Source organism: Stegostoma tigrinum, chromosome 1 (assembly GCF_030684315.1).
Source record: "Stegostoma tigrinum isolate sSteTig4 chromosome 1, sSteTig4.hap1, whole genome shotgun sequence".
Classification (NCBI taxonomy): Eukaryota; Metazoa; Chordata; class Chondrichthyes; order Orectolobiformes; family Stegostomatidae; genus Stegostoma; species Stegostoma tigrinum.
The window spans coordinates 51,367,387-51,393,737 of NC_081354.1; the positions used below are offsets into that span (position 1 = coordinate 51,367,387).

At 42.7% G+C, this 26,351-nt stretch overlaps 1 protein-coding gene across 2 annotated transcripts in view; it reads right to left on the reverse strand.

Moving 5' to 3' along the window:
- sh3d19 (SH3 domain containing 19) overlaps positions 1 to 26,351 on the reverse strand; it is a 152,182-nt gene that overhangs the window by 78,793 nt on the left and 47,038 nt on the right. For both annotated transcript variants that reach the window (XM_048531024.2, XM_048531016.2), the window contains exon 2: positions 19,021 to 19,066. In XM_048531024.2, the coding sequence (XP_048386981.2) occupies positions 19,021 to 19,066 (46 nt within the window). The remainder of the gene's footprint in view (positions 1 to 19,020; positions 19,067 to 26,351) is intronic.

Below are 26,351 nucleotides of genomic sequence, written 5' to 3' on the forward strand. Positions count from 1 at the left end.
TTGACGTTTGAGGTGAAATTGCAATTGCAGCCCGATCCTGAAGAATAGTTTTAGAATTTTCTCTCATCAATAAGGGAGTGACAACAAGCCAGATCTGTCACTCCACCCTCATGAGCTAAAGCAACCTCATACGGTTGCTTTATCATAGCACATAAATCTGTACAGAAGGCACTCCTCAGGGCCTCCATGCATTTCTATGGACTGTGACTCTGCCCCACTCTAGCAGCACATGGTTCACCTCCACCCAAATACCGCTCTTTGCAACAATCAGAGATAAACTGGTCTTTCAGGTATTGGAGCATTGAGGGCCACTCCCTGATGGTGATCACTGTATTATCCTGTAAAACAACAAAAAGTAAACTTCTGATGCACCTTACCACATTGGCCACTTCTTAAAAAGGTTATAGTAGAAGCAGTTAGGGGTTCATTTGCTTCAGCATAAATTTAATGGTATAAGTATTTCCATTTCTCCACTCACTTATTTTTCCAAATTTTTAACTCTTCAGTCACACTGCAGGCTAAATTCACCAAGAGTGGTGAACTACACTTGTGTATAAAACAGCAGCATGAATTACCACACTTCAGCAGTTAGTTCTGTGGTTCTAATACCAGGGAGAATTTGTACAGGCTAATACAGATAATTGCTAATGGCAAGACACTCCGGGACCTGGGTCTCTGCTCCCCATTCTGTAACGGGATTCTCCACTTTCTGACCCAAAGACTGCAATCGGTAAGAGATAATGGGAACTGCAGATGCTGGAGAATTCAAGATAACAAAGTGTGGAGCTGGATGAACACAGCAGGCCAAGCAGCATCTCAGGAGCACAAAAGCTGACATTTCTGGCCTAGTCCCTTCTGCTGTGTTCACCCAGCTCCACACTTTGTTATCTGAAATCGGTAAAGACAGGCAGCAACACCACTTCCACAATAATCCTCAACACCAGTGCACTGCAAAGCTGTATACTCAGCCGCCTACTATACTCCTTCTATACACATGATAGCATGGCCAAATTTCACACCAACTCCATTTACAAGTTTGCTGATGACAGCACTGTTGTAGGATGGATTTCAAACAACAACAAGACAGAGTACAGAAGGAGATAGAGTGCTTAACAGCATGGTGTAAAGACAACAATCTCCCATCAACATTAGCAAAACAAAGGAGCTGGTCATTGACTTCAAGAAGCAGAGAGGAGAGCACACCCTGTCTGCATCAATTGTGCTGAGATGGAGATGGTTGAAAGCATCAAGTTTCTAGAAATGGCAATCACCAACGATCTGTCTTGATCCATGTTGACCCTAGTCTAGTGACATTACCATGGTACCACTATCTCTTTCAAGATCTTTTGTGTTCATGCCGCCAGTAAATTGGCCATTGTGACGAAGGAGCACCGTCACAGTCTCACTAAGAACAGTATGCATCCTTCTACCACCAAAATGAAGGCTAAGATTTAGTTGTACAAAATAACAATCTTGAAACTGAAATTCCTCCAGCTCTGACAAAACCCTCCCTTCCCACTGTGATGTGTTATCATGTCCCCACTGTCACCCAATAGATTACCAATTTGGCCAGGTAATGGGGTCTCTGGAAGTACTTAAATGAAGCCCTGTTGCCACACTGTTGCCCATTACCGGGCTTGAACAAACCCTTCCCATCACTTTGTAAAAATCAACAGCAATACTCCAAAGTACTGCTCAGTGCAACGCTTCCAGTCGGAGTTGCCTTTTGGATGAGGCATAGAAAAGAGGCCCCACTATCTGCAGGAGTGACTAAAAGTTCCTGTGATAACTATTTGGAAGAGCAGAGGAGTTACATTACAGTCCTAACCAATATTTATCCCTTAATTAGCATCACAAAAACAGGTTATCTGATCATTATCACATTCATGTTTGTAGCGGCTTTCTGTGAACAAATTGGCCGCTATACTTCCTGCATTACAACGTCGGCTACATACTGTGAAGTGCATTGAGGTGTCTACTGATTGTGGAAACTGTTACATAAATGCAAGTCTCTCTCTTTTTTCCTCTTTTATAGTCAGCTCATGAACTCTTATCTACCGGAGATCTGATTTAGATCAGAACCTGTATAAATAACTTCAACAATAAATTGAAAAGGCCTGAAATAAGGGATTGAAGGGAAGTTTTAAGTGAAAGCACTATTTTTTCTCCTCCACAGCCTTCTTGCAGTTAGAAACAGCAGTCCATTGAGGTTGAAGCAGTGGTAATTTGCTTATACCAATAAAAGGAAATGGGGTTTGAAATTTTAATACAGACTCTTCATCCTTACTATTTTCAGATGCTGACAGACCAGAGATTTCAAACATTTCTGACTTCTAGCAGTCAGAACGTCTTTTTTTTTCCCTTCTTGTCTCTGCAAATTCTTTTACAAATGAAAAATGGCAGTATATCCACTTTCCCTGATCAGCTGAATTCATGTTTAGCCCTGAAACATGTCATTTTTGAGGATGTTGTTTCATCAGCAAATTTTTAGCCATCAAGAGAAAGATGCCTGCTTATCACCTCTTTACTTGGGCAAATACTGGAATCACTGGACTGTCACCCTAACAACCAAGACATTTACTCAGCTCTTGTGGATGACTCAGTCACTTCTTGCTACCTCCCCCATACCCACAATCACAGCAGTGTACCACCTGCACTCTATCTCTTGAAAAATTCCTAGACTCACTCACCTTCCACAACTGCCTCCAAACTGGACAGATGTTTGTTATGGTTCCAACTATCTCTCCATAAATCAGTCAACTCCATCCCATCATAGAACTGTAGATAATAACTTTGAACCTTAGCATATCCTCTTTGAACGAAACTGTTTAAAACGAGTTCATCCAAAGTCTAAGGCTTGTTTTCTATCTTGCACCAACCAACTCATTCATCAGTGCTGCATCATTACATGCTGATTTGTTATGTTTCAGGTATAAAATTCTCTCTAATAAAAAAACAGAAATTGCTGGAAAAGCTCAACAGGCCTGGCAGCAACTGTGGAGAGAAATCAGAGTTAATATTTTGGGTCGAATAACCCTCCCTCAGGACTGTTCTGAGGAAGGGTCACTCGACCTCTGACATTAAATTTGATTTCTCTCCACAGATGCTGCCAGACCTGCTGAGCTTTTCCAGCATTTTATGTTTTTGTTTCTGATTGATAGCATCCACAATACTTTCAATTTGTTTTTAACTCTTTGTCATGTTCAAACTCCTTCCTGACCTGATCCCACCATTTATCAGCTCAATCATTCAAACAAGTTACAATCCACTAAAAGCTCTGTGATCCTTCAATCCACATTCTCTCCATTCCACCACTGACACCCATACCTTCAGCTATCTAAACGTTAGGTTCTGGGATTTCCTCCTTAACTTCTCCACCTCCCGCTCACCCTTTAAACCCATTTCTTTAACAAGCCAATAAGTTAATTCCATTGCCCTGATGCAAATCTTTCTCTGATTGTACAAAGCAATGGGGCATTCTCACCAAAGCACCATATATAATCCACTATGCTATTTTTCTTCTTCATTCATTCATGGAATGAGGGTGTCACCGGTGAGGCAACATTTATTGCCCATCCCTCATCGCCCAGAGGCAGTTAAGGGTCAATGAAATTGCTTTGGGTCTGGAGCCACATGTAGGCCCGACCAGGTAAGGATGGCAGTTTCCTTCCCTAAAGGACATTAGTGAACCAGATGGGTTTTCCTGACAACTGGCAATGGATTCATGGTCAGCATTAAACTTTTAATTCCATTTTTCTTTTGAATTTAAATTCCACTATCTGCCTTGGAGGGATTTAAACTCAGGTCCACAGAGCATCTTTAGTGCCTCTAGATTAACAGTCCAGCAACAGCACCACTAGGCCATTGCATTCCCACTTAGACGTTGTTGACAGCTGTTTAAGATACACATTACTTTTGATTTTTTTAAATGGTGTAAAACAAGGATCTTTTCTGAAAGAACTCTAATGCCATGTGGGTGTAGCTCTTCACCCAGCAGAATTTTAGATCTGACATCTGAATTCCAAAGAAAGTGTCATCACAGCAACGCAGCATTATTCATACACAGTTATCTTAAACCACTAATATACAAACAAGTTGTGAAATACTTTATGGTTTGTAGTTTGTTCCATTACCTGAAATGACACATTTAGGTGTTTACTCTTGCTGAGTAACCCATGCCTACAATTTATTCAACAAAATACTGGGCATTAAATAGGTCTTCCATGTTAACTCAAAAAGAGCGACAGCAAATTGCTGTTGACTCTTTGCCATCACATCATTTTTCTTTTACATTTTAGTGCAAAACAGACAACCAGTTTACCATCACGTTTCATCCTACTGCTGCAGACCAAATTGTCCCCAGGCATATCTATTTTATTACCTACAAAAATACATCAGTCTGCTTTCCTGTCCTTTTTTTCAATCATGTTTGAAACTTTATTGGTGTGGTTTTTACACTATTTCACTCAGCGTTTGTCATGCTCATTTAAAAGAAACAATCTTACAGTATCATTAACCATGAAGTCAAAGGTACCGAATCTAATGTAAATGGCAAACAGTACTGTATGTTCCATTAATCCACTTCTCCATGTTACAAGACTGTGAGGAAGCTTAACAAGGATGACACAAGTTAAAGACAGGTCAAACAGCAACAATTAGAGTGTGTGTGTGCATGTGTATGCGTGTGTATACGTGTGAATGCTGCGTTTGTACAGTATTAACCCAATCAGCCAGGAGGAATGCAGCAGGTAGGCCTTTGAAATAGAATCTTGCCAGTTACCACAGCACTTCCTATTGCAACTTTGTGACTGAAACACATGACATAAGCATGTGGGAACCTCAAATTATATCGATGGCATCACAATCAGAATTTAACTCCCGTCTAAATATGCAAGCCATCTTGGCTTTCCCACAGGTCAAAGTCACCCATCGGATATTGAATTACCAACGGAGTTGAATTGCTTAATTTGTGTGGTCCAGATGAGCAGGAATCCTTCTCAAAATCTCTCAAGCTAAATCCCAGCCCCACCAGCCTAGGACTTCCCACCATCCCTTCTATGGGAGGTTCCCTGTTTGCCAGTGAACTTCCCTTTGCTGACGGTAGGAGCCCCTGGCAGCCTGTATTTCTACTCCTGCTTAATTGACCCTCTGCTACTTTCCTCACATTTTGGACATGGTGCTGACAAGTAACAAGGAGAACAGCTCCCAGAATTAAAATATCTCAGGCTCACATTTGAGCCAATGATTGTATTGTGCACTCACTCATCTGTCACTTGCAAGATTCAGTTGGAGCTAAAAAAAATCAACCTCATAGTCAAATAGGCAGGCAGGCATACACACAACCTATCGCTCAAGTGTAGAGCCTCTGAGAACAGTTGATATAACACACCTCAGAAAATACAGCCAAGAGCTTTCTACTCTGTAGTACTTAACTACTCTGAGTCATTGAGACAACTGCACAATACTGTTCCACATGTTCTAGTTCAATGGAAAAGATGTGTTACAATGTACAATAGTTGAAACAATGAGCACTTGAATACATATCCCCATTATAGCTGCTTCTGTTTTGAAATGATGTGGTGTCCAGTCCTTTCACAGCAACTTATAGAAAATTCTCTACTGATGTGATGGAAGGTAAGGGAAAAGAGAAGTTATTCTGAAAACATCAGCAATGCTCAAAGATTTGGCCTGTTTCTCCAATTCTACATGGAACATGCAAAGTTCCAAAATGGGCCAATGTCACACCAATGTAAATTATTTATTGTATTCTGTAAACTGTAAAATGACTCATAAGTAGGCGTAGAATTATGATTAAGGATAAATAAACCATTTAACTGTTATTTGCAGAGAAAGACACACAAAGGACCTGGGCCCCAGATACAGAAGGGTATTAATAATCAATAGAAAAATACATATGATGCTATTGAAGTCAAACAGTCAGCTACATGCCACATAAATATAAACAGTATCCACCCAAGTACAAAGCAAAGACATACGCGGGAGCATGTTAAAACCAAAATTGCCTTTTATGAGTATGCAGATGTGAAATAAACTCATGCAGATTCAAACTGTGAAAAATTAATGAATTATGTGCTAGGCTTTAGATCACATTCACTTTCATTAAAACCACCAAATTTTAATGTTCATTCAAAACAGGAAGGTTCTGAGTACAGTATTCCCATGTTGTCTGCACAATGTTCAACTGACCTGATGTGAAAAGTACGTGGTACAGCTGCTTCAGTAGAGGGTGGGGACATTTTAGAAAAGAACCAATCACTGACAATGGAAATACATACCTACTTTATTTAACAAAATATCTCCAATTTTAGCACAGTCATCCTGACTGCCCAAAGCATGGCTTGAAATGATTTGTGTTCCCAACATCTTTAAATAAAATTGTGGTGCTGTTGTACTAAGAATTGAGGGAGCTGCTTTTTTTTTCTCCATACCAATTTTCGCCCAATGTTCCAGAAGGCACCAGCTGTTTTATAGGCTATGGTTCAAGAAGCGCCAGGCATCACAGCATTTTGGTCAAGTGACCATTATTAATCCATGATCTCTGGCACAGTGTCAATAAACTACTTACTCTTGAGGAGGACTGCACCAAGCTGCATTCTGTCCCACATAAATAGCGGAAGTCACCATATAGAGGTCAGTTGCAGATATCCGATTACCTCTCAAAATTAAAGATACAGCAGATGGTAGGAATCCTCAGTAACTTAGTGTAAAATTGTATGCTAGCTCTGCCAGTATGTGGTAAATATATATTAATTGGTGTCAGTGAACCATTTGACTCACTGTAACCAATCACTTGTGCTTGTATTAGTTGAGATATCACGGGAGGGAAGGAAGCCTAAACAATCCTTAAGTAGAAGATGAGTTCTGTCTTACTTAAACAATAAAAGGTTCATTGCATGTTACTTAGCAACTAGTTACAATACATTTAATGCAAGTACCTGAGACACAATGCAAGCCCAAATTAGGATCAATTACATGTTACTATATTAGCCACACACTGTCACCTTAAGAACAATCACTGAAGTACTAGAATCCCTCTGGTAAACACATGCAAAACTCATAGGCCACACACACAGAAGTGTGGTTAATTCCTCCAGAAGCAGGTCATTTACATCCTGTTGAGTGGATCATCAATTATCCTGCAATGTCAGTTACATTTTTCAGGTTCTGCCTTGTACAAAAAACCATGCAGCCTCTGTGGACAGAGGAGGGTAGGGTTAACATTTCCGGTCGATGACCTTTCATTTAGACATGTTAGAGATGAAATGTTCATAGAAGGCCAGAAATAGGCAAAAATACGGTGGAGAGAGTAACTGAAAAGAAATAGTCTGTGGTAGGATTAAGTCCAAGAGGAGATTATTCGACATAAATTATGGTTGTCCAAGACAAAAGAAAGAAATCAGTCGAACAAAAGACACAAAAAAAACAAAAAGAACCGCGGATGCTGTAAATCAGAAACAAAAACAGAAGTTGCCGGCAAAGCACAACAGATCTGAAGAAGGGGCTCCGGACCCAAAACATGAAGAACATAGAACAATACAGCACAGGAGCGGGCCCTTCAGACAATGATGTTGCACTGAACGTGATTCCAAATTAAACTAATCTCTTCTGCCTGCCCTTGAACAATATCGCTCATTCCTTACATCTTCATGTGCATATCTAAAACTCTCTGAAACAGCCCTTTCGTATGTGCCTCCCCCACTACCCTGGACAGCTCGTTCTACACTGTAACTACTCTGTGTAAAAATTTTGTACCCACATCTCCTTTGAATTTTTCCTGTCACCTTAAATACCTGCCCCCTAGAATGAGGCATTTCAACTCTCGGGAAAAGATTCTGATCATCAATCCTATCAATGCATCTCATAATGTTATAAACTTCTATCAAGTCTCCCCTCTGCCTCAACTAAGGAAACAACTCAAGTTTTTCTAGCCTCTCCCTCAAGTTCACAAGTTCACATCTCTAATCCAGGCAGTAAGCTGGTAAACCTCTTCTGCACCCTCTCTAAAGCCTCTGCATCCTTCCTGTAATGTGGCGACAATATGAATACATTACTCTAATTGTGGCCTAACCAAAGTCTTATAAAGCTGCAACACAACATCTTCACTCTTGTGCTCAGTTCCCCAACCAATAAACGCAAACGTGCCATATGCCTTCTTGAGCATCTTATCTACCTGTCTGATCACTTTCAGGGAGCTATAGACTTCAATCCCAAGATCCTTCTGTACATCCATTAACTATATACTTTTCGTTCTCCCAAAGTGCAGCACCTCAGACTTGCCCAGATTGAACTCCAGCTGCCATTTACTTGTCTGTAATTGCAACTGACCAATATATTAACTTTGACTTCTCTTCACACTTACTGGGTTATTCTAACAACTTCTGTTTCTGTTACAAACGTAACAGACCAAGGGGATATCACACAATAAATGTTCTTTTCAGAACACTGGAAGAGGGTAGAATGTTTGCTTAGTAGTGGGATCACCTTAGAGATGACAGAAATGGATGATCCATTAAAATATGCAGACAGCAAGGTGACAGGAATTGCTGCACCTTCAGGTCCTTGAACCTGAGCAAGGTGTGCCACTTGCCACTTAAGTGGCTGACTGGCAGACTTTCTCCAAAAGGAGGTAACATGGGGCTTTTGCTTGCTGAATAGCTCAAGTTGCAACCCTCGTTGCTTATGTTAAATTCTACACACTGTGCAAATAGTGCACATATCCAATTATCACCATGATGGAGCAAAGAACACTTAATGAATAAATTGAAGTCAACCGGACCCAAGATGTTGTCCTAAGCAACTGTTGCAGTAGTGCTGGATTATAATGTTGTGTTCTGCTTAAGTCCAGATATATTGCCTCTGATCCCCAATCTTTTAATTCTACTCAAACATCCTAAACAGCCCTCACAGGTCTGAATGCTGTCTCGATGTCAAGATCAGTCACTCTCATCACCTCTTTTATCTATGTTTGAACAAGGCTATTTTGATCACTTAAGCCATGGTTACTAGCCAAATTCAAACTGAGCATTTTGAATAAGTGCCTCTTAAGATAACACACATATCACTTTGCTGAAAACTGAGTGGTAGCAGATAGGATAGTAATAGGTTTGATTTGTTTTTGTGCAAATAACAAATCCAGACAATTTTTCACATTGTGAGATGCATGTAGGTGATGTCATTTTGCTGGAACAGGTTTGAGGTGCAGCTAAGTTTGAAGATTTCACTACTTTATGAACATGCTCATTCAGCACTATAAATAGTTGTGTTTGGGAAGCTTAGCTTTTTCCATGTTTAGTCCACTCAACTGCTTTATGATCACGCATGAAGTGAATTGACTGGCCGATGATCAGCACCTGAGATGTTGGAGGCCATGGAGGAGGTCAAGAAAGATCACTCACTCTGCTTTCTGGGTGAAGATAATGCCTAATGTGTTAGCATTGTCTTTTCCATGAACTTACCAGGTTGTGCCATCATTAAGGATGTGGATATCATGGATTTTCCTCCTCCCAGTAATTCATGACTGAAAGATTTTGCCTAACAATAAATTTTGAGGCACTCTTTGTCCGGCATTTACTTCAGCAGCTTTGCCAGACTTTCATCTCATTCTGAGGTGCATTTGGAGCTCTTCTTGATGTGGTATTCTACACTTCTCATTGAGCCAAAGAAGCCTGTGAGTAAGTAATATGAAGGGTTGTGAGTTTTCAGATTCTGGTTGAATACAATACATGTTTTTGAAATCCAGTTTGATCTCCAGGATATGTCCCAAATCTGCTTCTCTTAGCAGGTTAGGACAACATGACGTGGCCATATTTGAAGTACCATGTACAGTGCTGGTCATTGTGCTAACAAAAGCATGTTAATATATTGGAAGGAGTTCAGAGGTTTACTAGACTAATACCTGGAATGAGCAGATTGCCTTATGAAGAAAGATTAAATAGGCTAGGCGTATATCATCTAGAGTTTAGAAAATTCACAGCTGACTTAATTGAAAGATATAAGATCCTGAGAGGATTTTCCTCTTGTGAGAGAATCTAGGACTAGGGGTTCATGTTTAAAATTAAGGGGGCACTATTTAAAACATGAGACGAGGAAACTTTTTTTATCTTTGGAATTCGCTTCCTCAAAAGGCATAAGATGCAGAGTTTTTGAATATTTTTAAGGCACTGATAAATAGATTCTCGACTACCAAGGGAATGAAAGATTATCAGGGAAACACAGGAATGTAGAGTTGAAGTTAAAATCAGATCAGCTATGACCTTATTGAATGGTACAGTAGGCCCGAATGGCCAAGTGGCCTACTCTTGTTCCTTGTTCATATATTTGTATGACCGTGTTCTCTTATTATGAAGACACAAACTGACTTTCATGAGGATTGTGCAATGCTAACTTCTACATGTTAGGTGAATGGCAAGTGCATGTGTACCCTGTAAACTGATGACAATGCAGTCAAGCATGTGATTCCCTTGCACTGGTCTCTTACTGCCTATTGCAAGCCAGTCTGACAACTGTATCATCAGAATTTGACAAATTAGGACAAACCAGATTGTAACTTATGTACTGACGAAATAGGTCAAATCATGTGAGACCAAAACATTCCTGGCAGCATTTGGACTGCTGCCACTCAACGATGCAAACAGGTTCACTGTTTCCAACTAAAAATTGCGCTCATCTTCAATAGAACAATTTTAGTAGGGATTTTCGAAGAGGCATTGACTCAGACATCAGAACATAAAGTAATCAAATAAACCATCCAATGACTACCTGCTGAGTAACATAGGTCAATATCTCCTCCTTTTCCATTTGACCACCCCTTCAAAAAGCTACATATCTTGGAATATTTAGTTCCAAACTCGTAATATTCTGCAACTCATTTTGGTATTGACTGTTGGATCAAATTGATCATTCTACCAGTGCTTTTAATTATTCTATCACACAGCAAATATTTCACAGACTAAAATATAAAGTCTTAGTTATAGCATTTTTCTGCATTTCCCTTCAATTAGTTAAGCTGTTTGTCCCTTTCTGATCCATTCTTTTGATTTTTACCTAAATCACTTTGCTCCACAGCTTCAACACTTCTTTTACTTGCTTCTGAATTTACTGTTTTTTGATCTTCCCACTTCCTCTTCATTGGTTTAAAGCTTCCTCTATTGCCCACATTCTTCATTTTATCAGAGAAATGCTCCCTGCCTGATTTACACCAAAGCATACGACATGAACCAAATGGGGAAATGGATTAGACAAGGTAGGTCCAATATATGTGTTATCGAGATTTGAGAAGATTTGTAGCTCAGGGTTGTGTTATGTGTGATATGTGTTATAACAGCTTTCTACTGCCCTGAAATTCCTATTGTTGTGACGTTGGTAGAGATTGATAACTTTTTCTTTGTAGACAGTATTTACTAAAAGAATTAAGCCACAAGGTTCACTGTTTACAGCTAAAAAAATCACAGCACAAACATCAAAAAACACATATCTGAATAATTACACACTATTTTATCTGGCCGCCTTAAGATATTAAAAGTACAACGAATACAATTATTACAGTGTAAACCAAACTATTACCTTAAATCATCTTCTACATCCATTTGACTTACACCTGTAAAAAACTTAATTCAAACCATCAAAGATTGAAAAATTAACCACTTATGCCAAGATTTAATACTGTAGCATTAAGCGTGGAGGGAATGAGCATGTTCAGAGGTGACTGACCCCCTGCCCCACCAAAATGATATCTCATTGGATCAAGCTCCACACAGCCACTTAAGAGCTAATTGAAGATCTTCTTGATCAATCAATAGCCTGGATTTTCAAGTTCAACTCTGCTTGCAGCTTCTGGAACCTGGACACCATCGCTGAAGTCTCAGGTTGTTGAGTTGTGGTGATGGGGCTGTGGAGAGGGGGTGGGGGGGACACTGGTGAGGAGGGTTGGCCTTGCTTGCCAGAGATTGGGTCAAATGCAGGTCCCATAAGATGCGGGAACTGGCCATTCAGCTCACCAAGTCTATCCATACGTCAATGAGATGATGGCTGATGTGATCATCTTCAATTCCATTTTCCTGCCTTCTCCCATAACTCTTGGTTCCCTTATTGATTAAAAAATCTCTCTATGTCTCTCCTCCACAAATATCCAATGGGCAGGTCGTCCTGTGTCCGAGTCAGGAAACCAGCTTCTTTTCCGCCTACTGGGAAGGCAGGTAATCTGATTAGTGATGAGATGAGGTCCTCAAGCTGCTGTTAATTTATCACTTAAGGGCTTTATTTGGTGGCGTGACAAGAAGTTGCTCGAGGACCATCTTTCCCTGTACTTAATTACTATGATGGTGAGAAAGTAGCTGGTATCTCTCCAAGGGCAATTCATCAATTATTTGCCCTTCTCACCACCTTTCTCACCATCTCCAAAGGATGAGCAATTGTGCCTAAGCTTAGTCCAAGTACTCTTTAAATAACATGATTAATGGTTGAGATTCCTTGGGACATCCACTTAATTCCAGTAAGTATTGCTCTTCAAATCTTCTCCAACCATCCCACAGATATAGACCTCGAGTCCAACATGGCTTCACTAGGTTCCTAACCATAGCCACCCCAATCAGGATTCTCCTAGTTTTATTGTTCTCTAGCTCCAGAACCTTGTACCAAGAAAATATCTTTCTCTCTCACTTTATTGTGACAATCTCAGAAGTCCTACTCACTGTTAGTAGACTCCTTCAGTCAAGGGTTTTAAACCCTTTCAGCCAGTACACAGAATTTCAATTGAATTCTGCCTGGGCAAGTTATTCTCTGCAGCCAACTTGTTCAAAACTCAAACTGCTTAAAAACTAAACCTAACACAGAAATGAACTCTGCTCATAATTAACTCCTTGTCAAAACCTTTGCTTTACTATTATTTATCAACCAGGGATCTTGGTTACATTCAGTTACTGGAAGTTTAAATAAAAATCTTTCAGAGAAAGCTAGTTCTTAAATGGACCATCACCCTTGACATAAAATATCGATTGTTTTCCCCAAAAAGCATATGGCCATTACTCTTTGATTCTATACAAATACTACCAGTCCCCATTTACCTATTACCAGTGGCAAAAGGCTGATAAACTAATATCCTGCCAGGAGTGTTCATATTTCTGTGTAGTATCAGTTGATCTGAACTGGGACAGCAAGCTGCATTGCTGTGTTCAGCCTCATAGTTCCTGGGATGGAGGTGGCAGAAAGAAGCAAGGGAACAATCAGACAAGATTCTCAATTTTTAAATTTTGACCGGTAAAGATAGAATTGGAACTGGACTGTGATAGCATTCATTATTCAACAGTCTTGGCTGCAAAAATAAAATGTTACTGGCATCCATAGGACCATATTATACAAGACCCTGCAGCTTCAGTAGAATGCTGATTTTAAAAAATGAATACCGGCAAATGCTCTAAATGCAGCCTGCATAGTACCAGCTGTACAATTCTTCCAGTGTTTGCATTTACAAGTTAATTCAGACTAGTTATCATCTCATTATAGTTTTGTTTAAATTTGCAATTTGTTCTACTGTATACAGCAGCTCATATCACCTATCTTCAAATGAGTCTTCAAACTTTACTGCACACTATAAACAAATTTTGGCTGTTTTCAATGACCACACATCATCAGTGTACAGGGATAATGGGAACTGCAGATGCTGGAGAATCCAAGATAATAAAATGTGAGGCTGGATGAACACAGCAGGCCCAGCAGCATCTCAGGAGCACAAAAGCTGACGTTTTGGGCCTAGACCCTTCATCAGAGAGGGGGATGGGGTGAGGGTTCTGGAATAAATAGGGAGAGAGGGGGAGGCGGACTGAAGATGGAGAGAAAAGAAGATAGGTGGAGAGAGTATAGGTGGGGAGGAATGGAGGGGATTGGTCGGTCCAGGGAAGACGGACAGGTCAAGGAGGTGGGATGAGGTTAGTAGCTAGGAGATGGAGGTGCGGCTTGGGGTGGGAGGAAGGGATGGGTGAAAGGAAGAACAGGTTAGGGAGGCAGAGACAGGTTGGACTGGTTTTGGATGCAGTGGGTGGAGGGGAAGAGCTGGGCTGGTTTAGGGATGCAGTGGGGGAAGGGGAGATTTTGAAGCTGGTGAAGTCCACATTGATACCTTTGGGCTGCAGGGTTCCCAAGCGGAATATGAGTTGCTGTTCCTGCAACCTGCGGGTGGCATCATTGTGGCACTGCAGGAGGCCCATGATGGACATGTCATCTAAAGAATGGGAGGGGGGAGTGGAAATGGTTTGCGACTGGGAGGTGCAGTTGTTTGTTGCGAACCGAGCGGAGGTGTTCTGCAAAGCGGTCCCCAAGCCTCCGTTTGGTTTCCCCAATGTAGAGGAGGCCACACCGGGTACAGTGGATGCAGTATACCATATTGGCAGATGTGCAGGTGAACCTCTGCTTAATGTGGAATGTCATCTTGGGGCCTGGGATCGGGGTGAGGGAGGAAGTGTGGGGGCAAGTGTAGCATTTCCTGTGGTTGGAGGGGAAGGTGCCGGGTGTGGTGGGGTTGGAGGGCAGTGTGGAGCGAACAAGGGAGTCACGGAGAGAGTGGTCTCTCCGGAAAGCAGACAGGGGTGGGGATGGAAAAATGTCTTGGGTGGTGGGGTCGGATTGTAGATGGCCTCAAGGCCCTCCGCTTCTTCCTGTCATGCAGGCCCGACCAGTCCCCCTCCACTGACACCCTCATCCGCCGAGCCGAACTCGTCCTCACCCTCAACAACTTCTCTTTCGACTCCTCCCACTTCCTACAGACTAAGGGGGTGGCCATGGGCACCCCCATGGGCCCCAGCTATGCCCGTTTCTTTGTAGGTTACGTGGAACAGTCCCTCTTCCGCAGCTACACAGGCCCCAAACCCCACCTCTTCCTCCGTTACATTGATGACTGTATCGGCGCCGCCTCTTGCTCCCCAGAGGAGCTCAAACAGTTCATCCACTTCACCAACACCTTCCACCCCAACCTTCAGTTCACCTGGGCCATCTCCAGCACATCCCTCACCTTCCTGGACCTCTCAGTCTCCATCTCAGGCAACCAGCTTGTAACTGATGTCCATTTCAAGCCCACTGACTCCCACAGCTACCTAGAATACACCTCCTCCCACCCACCCTCCTGCAAAAATTCCATCCCCTATTCCCAATTCCTCCGCCTCTGCCGCATCTGCTCCCACGATGAGGCATTCCACTCCCGCACATCCCAGATGTCCAAGTTCTTCAAGGACCACAACTTTTCCCCCCACAGTGATCAAGAACGCCCTTGACCGCGTCTCCCGCATTTCCCGCAACACATCCCTCACACCCCGCCCCCGCCACAACCGCCCAAAGAGGATCCCCCTCGTTCTCACACGCCACCCCACCAACCTCCGGATACAACGCATCATCCTCCGACACTTCCGCCATCTACAATCCGACCCCACTACCCAAGACATTTTTCCATCCCCACCCCCGTCTGCTTTCCGGAGAGACCACTCTCTCCGTGGCTCCCTTGTTCACTCCACACTGCCCTCCAACCCCACCACACCCGGCACCTTCCCCTCCAACCACAGGAAATGCTACACTTGCCCCCACACCTCCGCCCTCACCCCGATCCCAGGCCCCAAGATGACATTCCACATTAAGCAGAGGTTCACCTGCACATCTGCCAATGTGGTATACTGCATCCACTGTACCCGGTGTGGCTTCCTCTACATTGGGGAAACCAAACGGAAGCTTGGGGATCACTTTGCAGAACACCTCCGCTCGGTTCGCAACAAACAACTGCACCTCCCAGTCGCAAACCATTTCCACTCCCCCTCCCATTCTTTAGATGACATGTCCATCACGGGCCTCCTGCAGTGCCACAATGATGCCACCCGAAGGTTGCAGGAACAGCAACTCATATTCCGCTTGGGAACCCTGCAGCCCAATGGTATCAATGTGGACTTCACCAGCTTCAAAATCTCCCCTTCCCCCACCGTATCCCTAAACCAGCCCAGCTCTTCCCCTCCACCCACTGCATCCCAAAACCAGTCCAACCTGTCTCTGCCTCCCTAACCTGTTCTTCCTCTCACCCATCCCTTCCTCCCACCCCAAGCCGCACCTCCATCTCCTACCTACTAACCTCATCCCACCTCCTTGACCTGTCTGTCTTCCCTGGGCTGACCTATCCCCTCCCTACCTCCCCACCTATCTTCTTTTCTCTCCATCTTCAGTCCGCCTCCCCCTCTCTCCCTATTTATTCCAGAACCCTCACCCCATCCCCCTCTCTGATGAAGGGTCTAGGCCCGAAACGTCAGCTTTTGTGCTCCTGAGATGCTGCTGGGCCTGCTGTGTTCATCCAGCCTCACATTTTATCATCAGTGTACACCTTGTTTCAATTGATACTTAGCTGAACATTGACAACAGCTGCTAAGAAATTCACAACTAAAAAATCCTGCTTTCCCATCTCAAAAGAAGAAACAAGGAGCTCATAAAATGAGCATACCATACAGTTGAATAATTCAAATAAATGTGCTTCTCTGATGAAGGGTCTAGGCCCGAAAAATCAGCTTTTGTGCTCCTGAGATGCTGCTTGGCCTGCTGTGTTCATCCAGCTCCACATTTTGTTATCTTGGCTAATTTACTTTGCTTTTTCACTTCTACGGAATTTCATTCTCAAGAAGATTTCTCCAGCTGGTGGGGTTAGTATGAGGGTAAAGACGGCAAATAAGAGGACTCTGATACTATTTCCCAGATGTCTACAGTGATTAGAATGGATCAGACCTGATCAGGAGTGCAATTTTATTTTCCCCCTCAACCCTTTATGTTAGGGAGAGAACAAATGCGAATCACTCCTCAAATTTCTAATCTTTCTATCTATTCATGCAAGTGGAACAAGAGATACACAAGAAGTTGCCAGAATCTTGCTTTGTTATGTACTTAATTTCTCTAAGCGGTTCAGAGTACATATAATTTCCATCAGCAAAAAAAAGTCTGATTTGAAGAGATATGCTTTGTTTTTGGCTTTGTGATTCATGAATCATTGTTTGTATGTTTCAAACATCTGTTACACATAGCAAAACCCATTAGGCTATAAATTCATAACTTATCCTTTGGCTACTTTCCAAGAACGAGTAACTCTTAACTTTCTACATAAAGGTTTCTACTGTGTATTTATAAGGAAAAAAGTGAACACACTTTTGCCAAAGGAAACAGAGTGCAAAGTACAAAACTCTCAAATAGCTTAGCATATAAATATGTTAGGTAATGGCATCCAGTTGTATGGGTCAGTAAGGTCTAGATTCAACCTTTGCTTTGATATTAACAGAGTCTGAAACAATCGCACTAACTCTTGAAAGCTGGTGCAGTACTGACGGCAATGGACACATTTGAGATTAGAGAGACACTGTTGGACTGTCAGCTATATATTGTTAATGTGCTGTTAACTTTATTTTCGCTGTCATCACTGAACGTAATGCAAGTGAAGTTCCTTTCATAGTTTTTGTCACATATTGTTGAGTTTTAGTAACCCATCCTTACAATGTGGCAGTAGGCCATGCTGCCCATTGAGTCCACCTGACTCTCCGAACAGCATTCCACCCAAACACCCTGTATCCCTACATTTCCCATGGCTAACCCACCTAGCCTGCACATCCCTGGACATCATGGGCAATTTAGCATGGCCAATTCATATAACCTGCACATCACTGGGCTGTGGGAGGAAACCGTAGCATCCTGAAGTAACTTTCGTTTTTCTCTAGATCCCATCTGCCATAGTGGGATTTGAACCCAGATACCCAGAACCTTACCTCTATCTCTGGATTAATAGCCCAGTAATAATACCATTAGGCAACTGCCTACCCCATCTGTTCTGTTTTTAAAATATTAATATAAAATCCATGATAACCTTGTGTCAACCAACTAGGTTCTTTGGCTACTGACAGATGAATATCAACACTTTAATGCATACAAATCAAAGATATCTTGCAAACAAATAAAGACTTAGATGCATCTGTTAAAACTATGACTGCAAAGTTAAGTTAGCACTTAATACACATACAATTGAGTAAATGTTCAGCAGCAACCCACCTCTCGACACAAAAAGGCTAATGTTAAGTGAAATGCTGTTATCATATACATACATATCACAAATACATTCCAAGTAGCATAACAAAACAGCATGTTTCACTAAGTGACCACAGCAAATTGAGCAGAGCTTCAAAATGACAATTCAGTTATTAAAAGGTGGATATGAGATGATCCAACTCAAAATAGAGTGGATCAGAATGATAAGAAGAAAATGCATGATAAATAATCCCGCTTCCAGCGAGTTCAGTAACAGCCTGCTCTAATCCATCTTTCCATTTTGAAAGGAGGAAGGGAGGAAAATTTGCTGACTTAAACCTAAGAGTAGTGTGGGTTGGTTTAACATAATCACTTCGTAGCAAGTTTGAAAGTATAGGGCAAGTGGATGAGATTAATGCTGGCATTCCATGCTGTTGGTGTAAATTTACTGAACATCTTATTTATTTATTAATGCCTCTGCATTACAAAAAAAATTTGAAATTAAAGTGTTTTTATTTTAAAATAGTCTCTGGCTCACGGTCTAGAAAATTCCAGGCTACCATGCTTTGAACCAAGTTTCTGGCCTAAAACAAGGTCGCCTATTTCAAAACAAAATCTGCAGCATCTATAGTTTTATTCCACTATCAGCCCATTATATAGATTGTTATAACTGAATTTGGGATAATTCTGACTGAAATAATCTTCAAATAAATTTACAATATATACATTAAATATGGCAAGGGACAAGTTGTCCTAAATTAACCTTTTATTATAAATGAATAATAATTCAAACAGAATCTAAGTCAGTAAATGTTATCCTTTAATTAGTTCTGTGTATTGGCAAATTACCATCTACTGTCAGTTACCTCACTGCTTGCTCTGTATAATACATTCCAAATAATCATCACAAATTAAGAAAATCATAACATTTTTAACACATCTGCACAATTACTTCAAAATAATCACTTTTAAACCTACCTTGAACCGCGGGATGGTTGGTCTGGCTTATTTCTATTAGAACGATCTGTAAGCCACACAAAAAAGAAGAAAAGGGTAATTTTAAAATCTTGGAATTTACACTTTGCTTTGAAAACAGATCACAGTGCAACTAATGGTATTTACACTTTCAAACCAATAACATTCACATTCCAGGCAATAAGTCATGTTCTGGTCAGCCAAAAATAAGAACTACAGTGAAACAGGTTTCTTTAGTTAGGATTGGGATTTGCCATGAGGTGCATCCTAAAATTGTTAGAATAATTGTTGATTATTCTTTTCATTGTAGATTTCCTTGTTTCATGAGGTACAATCAAATTGGAACAATGCAATCAATTTAGTGTGAATCCACATTTGCCTATAATCTTCCTGATTGTACATCTGAACGCTGGATTTTTACATGGAGCCATTACAGGCAACTGAGGAATCTTTCATTTTACTCTGTGAATTGGATTCAAATTCATCCCTGACAGCAGTTAATATGTAACCAATTTTAATGTACAGCCGTTGTTTATGTGGTGTTGTAATCTTGAACAAGTCGACCACGAATCTCGAGAGAGGCTGGACTCAAATGAAACTATTGGAACTTGTCTTGTATTGGGCATTGACCGACAATAAAATATCTGAAGCATAAAACTCATTGCAAGGCAGAAATAATGAGGAGTTTCAGAAATCTTACTTAGCAAATCGATCAAAGAAAAATGATGTGCTTCCCTAATAGATCAGCTGATTAAAATATAAATTCAGTGATCTGAAGGACTGAGGTCATTTTGAGTTCCCAAAACTATGGCAGGGTTAACTGTAAGGGAATTACAGTTCACCTGACATGACATTACACCTTTGTCCCCCTCCACCCCCACATTAACGAGTACCAGTCACATCTGGACATCGAGCAGTTTTTCTGCCGTCTCCGCCTCCACGCTTACTTATTTAACCGTGAGCCTAACCCTCCCTCCACTGACCCCTTCAACTGCCTCCAACACAAGTCCTCCTGGACACCACCCCCAGGCTTCCTACCCTCCCTCGACCTCTTCATCTCCAACTACCGTCGAGACATCAACCGCCTCAACCTCTCCACCCCTCTCACCCACTCCAACTTCTCCCCCGCAGAACGGGAAGACCTCCGCTCCCTCCACTCCAATCCCAACCTCACCATCAAACCCGCAGACAAGGGAGGCGCAGTGCTAGTATGGAGCACTGACCTTTACATTGCTGAGGCCAGGCAGCAACTTTCCGACACCTCCTCCTACCACCCCCTTGATCATGACCCTACCCCCAAGCACCAAACCATCATCTCCCAAACTATCCATGACCTCATCACCTCAGGTGACCTCCCACCCACAGCCTCCAACCTACTGTTCCTCAACCCCACACCGCCCGCTTCTATCTCCTTGCCAAAATCCACAAACTCGCCTGCCCTGGTCGACCTATTGTCTCTGCCTGCTCCTGTCCCACTGAACTCATCCCCACCTCTCTGGACTCCATTTTCTCCCCCTTCATCCAGGAACTCCCTGCGTACGTCCGTGACACCATCCACGCCCTCCACCTCCTCCAGAACTTCCAATTCCCTGGTCCCCAACACCTCATTTTCACCATGCAAGTCCAGTCCCTATATACCTGCATTCCCCATGCAGATGGCCTAAAGGCTCTCCACTCCTTCCTGTCCCGCAGACCCGACCAGTCCCCCTCCACCGACACCCTCATCCACCTAGCCAAACTCGTCCTCAATCTCAACAACTTCTCTTTCAATTCCTCCCACTTCCTACAGACAAAGGGGCTGGCCATGGGTACCTGCATGGGCCCAAGCTATGCCTGCCTCTTTGTAGGTTACGTGGAACAGTCCCTCTTCCGCACCTACACAGGCCCCAAACCCCACCTCTTCCTCCGGTACATTGATGACTGTATCGGCGCTGCCTCATGCTCCCAAGAGGAGCTCAAACAGTTCATCCATTTCACCAACACCTTCCACCCCAACCTCAAGTTCACCTGGACCATCTCCAACATATCCCTCACATTCCTGGACCTTTCCGTCTCCATCTCAGGCAGCCACCTACAAACCGATATCCATTTCAAGCCCACCGACTCCCACAGCTACCTGGAATACACCTCCTCCCACCCACCTTCCTGCAAAAATTCCATCCCCATTCCCTCGCCTCCGCCGCATCTGCTCCAAGGATAAAGCATTCCACTCCTGCACATCCAGATGTCCTCGTTCTTCAAGGACCGCAACTTCCCCCCTGCAGTGGCCAAGAACGCCCTCAACCGGGTCTCCCTCATTTTCTGCACCTCATCCTTCACAGCCCTCCCCCGCAATAACCGCCAAAACAGAATCCCCCTAGTCCTCACATACAACGCCACCAACCTCCGGACGCAACACATCATCCTCCAACACTTCCGCCATCTACAATCCGACCCCACCACTAAAGACATTTTTCCAACCCCATCCTTGTCTGCCTTCTGTAGAGACCACTCTCTCCGCAACTCCCTTGTCCGCTCCACACTCCCCTCCAACCCCACCACACCCGGCACTTTCCCCTGCAACCGCAGGAAGTGCTACACCTGCCCCCACACCTCCTCCCTCACCCCATCCGAGGCCCCAAGATGACTTTCCACATCAAGCAGATGTTCACCTGCACATCCACCAGTGTGGTATACTGTATCTGTGTGCATGCTGGAATGGATAGAGATAGAGGAAGCTGATGTGCTGAAAATTTTGTCAAAAATTAAGATTGACAAGTCGCCAGGCCCGGACCAGATTTGTCCTCGGCTGCTTTAGGAAGCGAGAAATGAAATTGCTTCGCCACTTGTGAAGATCTTTGCATCCTTGCTCTCCACTGGAGTCGTACCTGACGACTGGAGAGAGGCAAATGTAATTCCTCTCTTCAAGAAAGGAAATAGGGAAATCCCCGGCAATTACAGACCAGTAAGTCTCACGTCTGTCGTCTGCAAGGTGTTAGAAAGGATTCTGAGGGATAGGATTTATGACCATCTGGAGGAGCATGGCTTGATCAAATACAGTCAACACGGCTTTGTGAGGGGTAGGTCATGCCTCACAAACCTTATCGAGTTCTTTGAGGATGTGACTAGAAAAGTTGATGAGGGTCAAGCTGTGGATGTGGTGTATATGGACTTCAGTAAGGCATTTGATAAGGTTCCCCATGGTAGGCTCATTCAGAAGGTCAGGAGGAATGGGACACAGGGGAACTTAGCTGCTTGGATACAGAATTGGCTGGCCAACAGAAGACGGCGAGTGGTAGTACAAGGAAAATATTCTGCCTGGAAGTCAGTGGTGAGTGGGGTTCCACAGGGCTCTGTCCTTGGGCCTCTACTGTTTGTAATTTTTATTAATGACTTGGATGAGGGGATTGAAGGATGGGTCAGCAAGTTTGCAGACGACACAAAGGTCGGAGATGTCGTTGACAGTATAGAGGGCTGTTGTAGGCTGCAGTGGGACATTGACAGGATGCAGAGATGGGCTGAGAGGTGGTAGATGGAGTTCAACCTGGATAAATGCGAGGTGATGCATTTTGGAAGGTCGAATTTGAAAGCTGAGTACAGGATTAACGATAGGATTCTTGGCAGCATGGAGGAACAGAGGGATCTTGGTGTGCAGATACATAGATCCCTTAAAATGGCCACCCAAGTGGACAGGGTTGTTAAAAAAGCATATGGTGTTTTGGCTTTCATTAACAGGGGGATTGAGTTTAAGAGTCGTGAGATCTTGTTGCAGCTCTATAAAGCTTTGGTTAGACCGCACTTGGAATACTGCGTCCAGTTCTGGTCGCCGTATTATAGGAAAGATGGGGATGCTTTGGAGAGGGTTCAGAGGAGGTTTACCAGGATGCTGCCTGGACTGGAGGGCTTATCTTATGAAGAGAGGTTGACTGAGCTTGGTCTCTTTTCATTGGAGAAAAGGAGGAGAGGGGACCTAATTGAGGTATACAAGATAATGAGAGGCATAGATAGAGTTGATAGCCAGAGACTATTTCCCAGGGCAGAAATGGCTAGCACGAGGGGTCATAGTTTTAAGCTGGTTGGTGGAAAGTATAAAGGGGAGGTCAGAGGCGGGTTCTTTACACAGAGAGTTGAGAGAGCATGGAATGCGTTGCCAGCAGCAGTTGTGGAAGCAAGGTCATTGGGGTCATTTAAGAGACTGCTGGACATGCATATGGTCACAGAAATTTGAGGGTGCATACATGAGGATCAATGGTCGGCACAACATTGTGGGCTGAAGGGCCTGTTCTGTGCTGTACTGTTCTATGTTCTATGTCTCCATTGTACCCGGTGTGGCTTCCTCTACATTGGGGAAACCAAGCGGAGGCTTGGGGACTGCTTTGCAGAATACCTACGCTTGGTTCGAAGTAAATAACTGCACCTCCCAGTCGCGAACCATTTCAACTCCCCCTCCCATTCTTTAGATAACATGTCCATCATGGGCCTCCTGCAGTGCCGCAATGATGTCACCCGAAGGTTGCAGGAACAGCAACTCATATTCCGCTTGGGAAGCCTGCAGCACAATGGTATCAATGTAGATTTCACCAGCTTCAAAATCTCCCCTCCCCCGACTGCATCCCAAACCAGCTCGACCCGCCTGCCTAACCTGTTCTTCCTCTCATCTATCCCCTCCTCCCACATCTCCATTTCCTACATATTAACCTCATCCTGCCCCCTTGACCTGTGCGTCCTATCCGGACTGACCTATCCCCTCCCTATATCCCCACCCATACTCTCCTCTCCACCTATCTTCTCCTCTATCTATCTTCAATCTGCCTCCCTCTCTCTCCCTATTTATTTCAGAATCCTCTCCCCATCCCCCTTTTCTGATGAATGGTCTAGCCCTGAAACGTCAGCTTTTGTGCTCCTAAGATACTGCTTGGCCTGCTGTGTTCATCCAGGTCCACACTTTGCTATCTCGGATTCTCCAGCATCTGCGGTTCCCATTATCACTCAACACTGACAAAAGTTTTTTAAACTGGTAAGCACTCCACTTGCTAAAGCTTTAGAGATAAAAGTAACAGTAAATTTCTTGAAAATAGTCTAAGTACAATGTATGTAAAACACCAAGGAGAACGTCACTTAGATCTACAAATCATGCATTTTTAAGAACAGTTAATTTGATTAGAAATTCAGTCTCTTTTCAACCATGGACTCCAGACACAGAATTTTGAAAAGACATCCCTGCTATTAATTCTGGTTGCATCAAAGCTACCAGTGTTGAGAATTTTCAGAAAAATTGTTTTGCTTCAGCCAGGAATCCCTGTCCCTTACAACTTTATACTGAAGAAATCAATGGCTTCCAGATCAATTAGAACAATCCCAATGCATATTTCCAAACGAATACAGCATAGGATATGTTAAAACATCAAATAAAATCTCGTAGGGATATAGAAGATAGGGAAGAGCATGGACAGGATGAATACAAATCAGTTGTTCTCTTAGTTGAAGAGTTAATAACAAAGCGGTACAATTTTAAGGCATAAGGTGGGGGTTCAACAAGGGACTTGATGAAAGAGATTTTCACCCAGAAGGCGGCTGGGGTCTGGAATGCAGTGCCTGGGAGGGTAGTTGAGGTGGGTGACCTCACAACCATGAAACAGAACTTGGTTAAGCACTTGAAGATTATGGGCCTATTACTAGAAAATGGGACTCATGCAGATTTAGTGTATTTTTGGCAGTAGACTCGATGAGCTGAAGGGATTCTTCTGTACTTCATGATTTAATTATTGTGTAAAATAGGGAAGTCTTGCTAAAACTGTACAAGGTACTAGTTAGGCCACCCCTAGAAAATTATGAATGGTTTCAGTTCCTCTTATCTAAGCAAAGGTATACTAAAATGGAAGCAATCCAGAGAAGGTTCACCTACATCATAAATCACAACTTCAGATAACTGTGAATCAATTGGTAAAGCAGATTAGAGTTTCAGTGCTCTTTTGATTGGTTCATGAGATTGGCTCAACCTGGTCGGATGATCACAGCAGCCATTTTATGTCAATTTTCAATCTTTTTAAAACAATGTTAATCCATGAAAATTTCAGGTATTAAAAACAAATGACGAAAATTGAACCTTCATAGTTCACTTATACTTGAATTTTACAATATTAACACTAAAGATAAACATTTCATGTGGAAATATTTCCTGAGTAAGGATTGGAAGGAAGCCCCTTCAAAGGCTGACCAAACAAAGCAGGGAAAAGCTACAGTTCAAAAATATCAAATACTTCATACAGGTGACCCTTGGTTATACAACAATCTTCTAGCCTACAGACATGTCCTATTCATCAAAGCTACTTCTAGTTAACCTGCAGGCCAAGCAGCATCAGAGGAGCTAGAAATCTGAAGTTTTGGGTTTGGACCCTTTCTGAAGAAGGGTCCAGACCTGAAACATTAGCCTTCCTGCTCCTCTGATGCTGCTTGGCCTGCTGTGTTCATCCAGCTCTGTAGCTTATCTCAGATTCTCCAGCATCGGCAGTTCCCACTCTCTCTAACTGATTAGTGTTAGCATACATGGGAACCGGTCTTTGACAAAACTGCCATATTTGTGATTTTGTTCTTCCAGGTCACACATAATGTGTCACCTAGACCAAATGTGGAGATGACAGAGTTTTCTTTCCTGGCAGCTGTAAGTTGCTCATCTCAGAACAAGGACTTCAATACACAGACCTTATAAACAATCAGCTTTCCCCCAAGGAACAGCTTGGTGTGTCCTTGCATGCTTCATAAGTCAGCCAAAGGCAACAACTCCTGCAGGTTAGTGTGCTCTGTCATGAGAACCAGGAGCTACAGCAGCTAAGAAGTACGCACCAACATCAAAAACAACACTCTGTAACTTCACTTGGCAGCTTCATGTACAGCAAGCGTGGAAGAACCAATCTTTCAAGAATTGCCTCTACAACCATCAGTAAATAAAGACATACCACCCAAAAGGATAATTAGCTGCGCGTTCATCACTTCTTGCAGCTGGAAGGAGATCAGCAACGGTGCCACATAAGAATGGATTTGATGTTAATTGGTCTACTTTGTATTTCAGTTCATTGATTGTTTTTAAGTTGTAAAAATTCACTATGTCATTCTTACTATTTTTATATATAAATGGCAATCCTAACCAAGAGGCAAAATCAATTTGCACTTACTGTATAAATTGAATAGGCTTGTTAGTACCTCTAATTCAATGTTTATTCAATGATGACTACTCGCTCTGTGTCACAAGAAGCTCTTACTAATTAAAATTAAACAAAGCTGCTGGCTATTAATTTACACTTAAACAGTAGATATTAGCTGGAACTTTTCTTAAACCCCTTTTTTCTGTAATATAG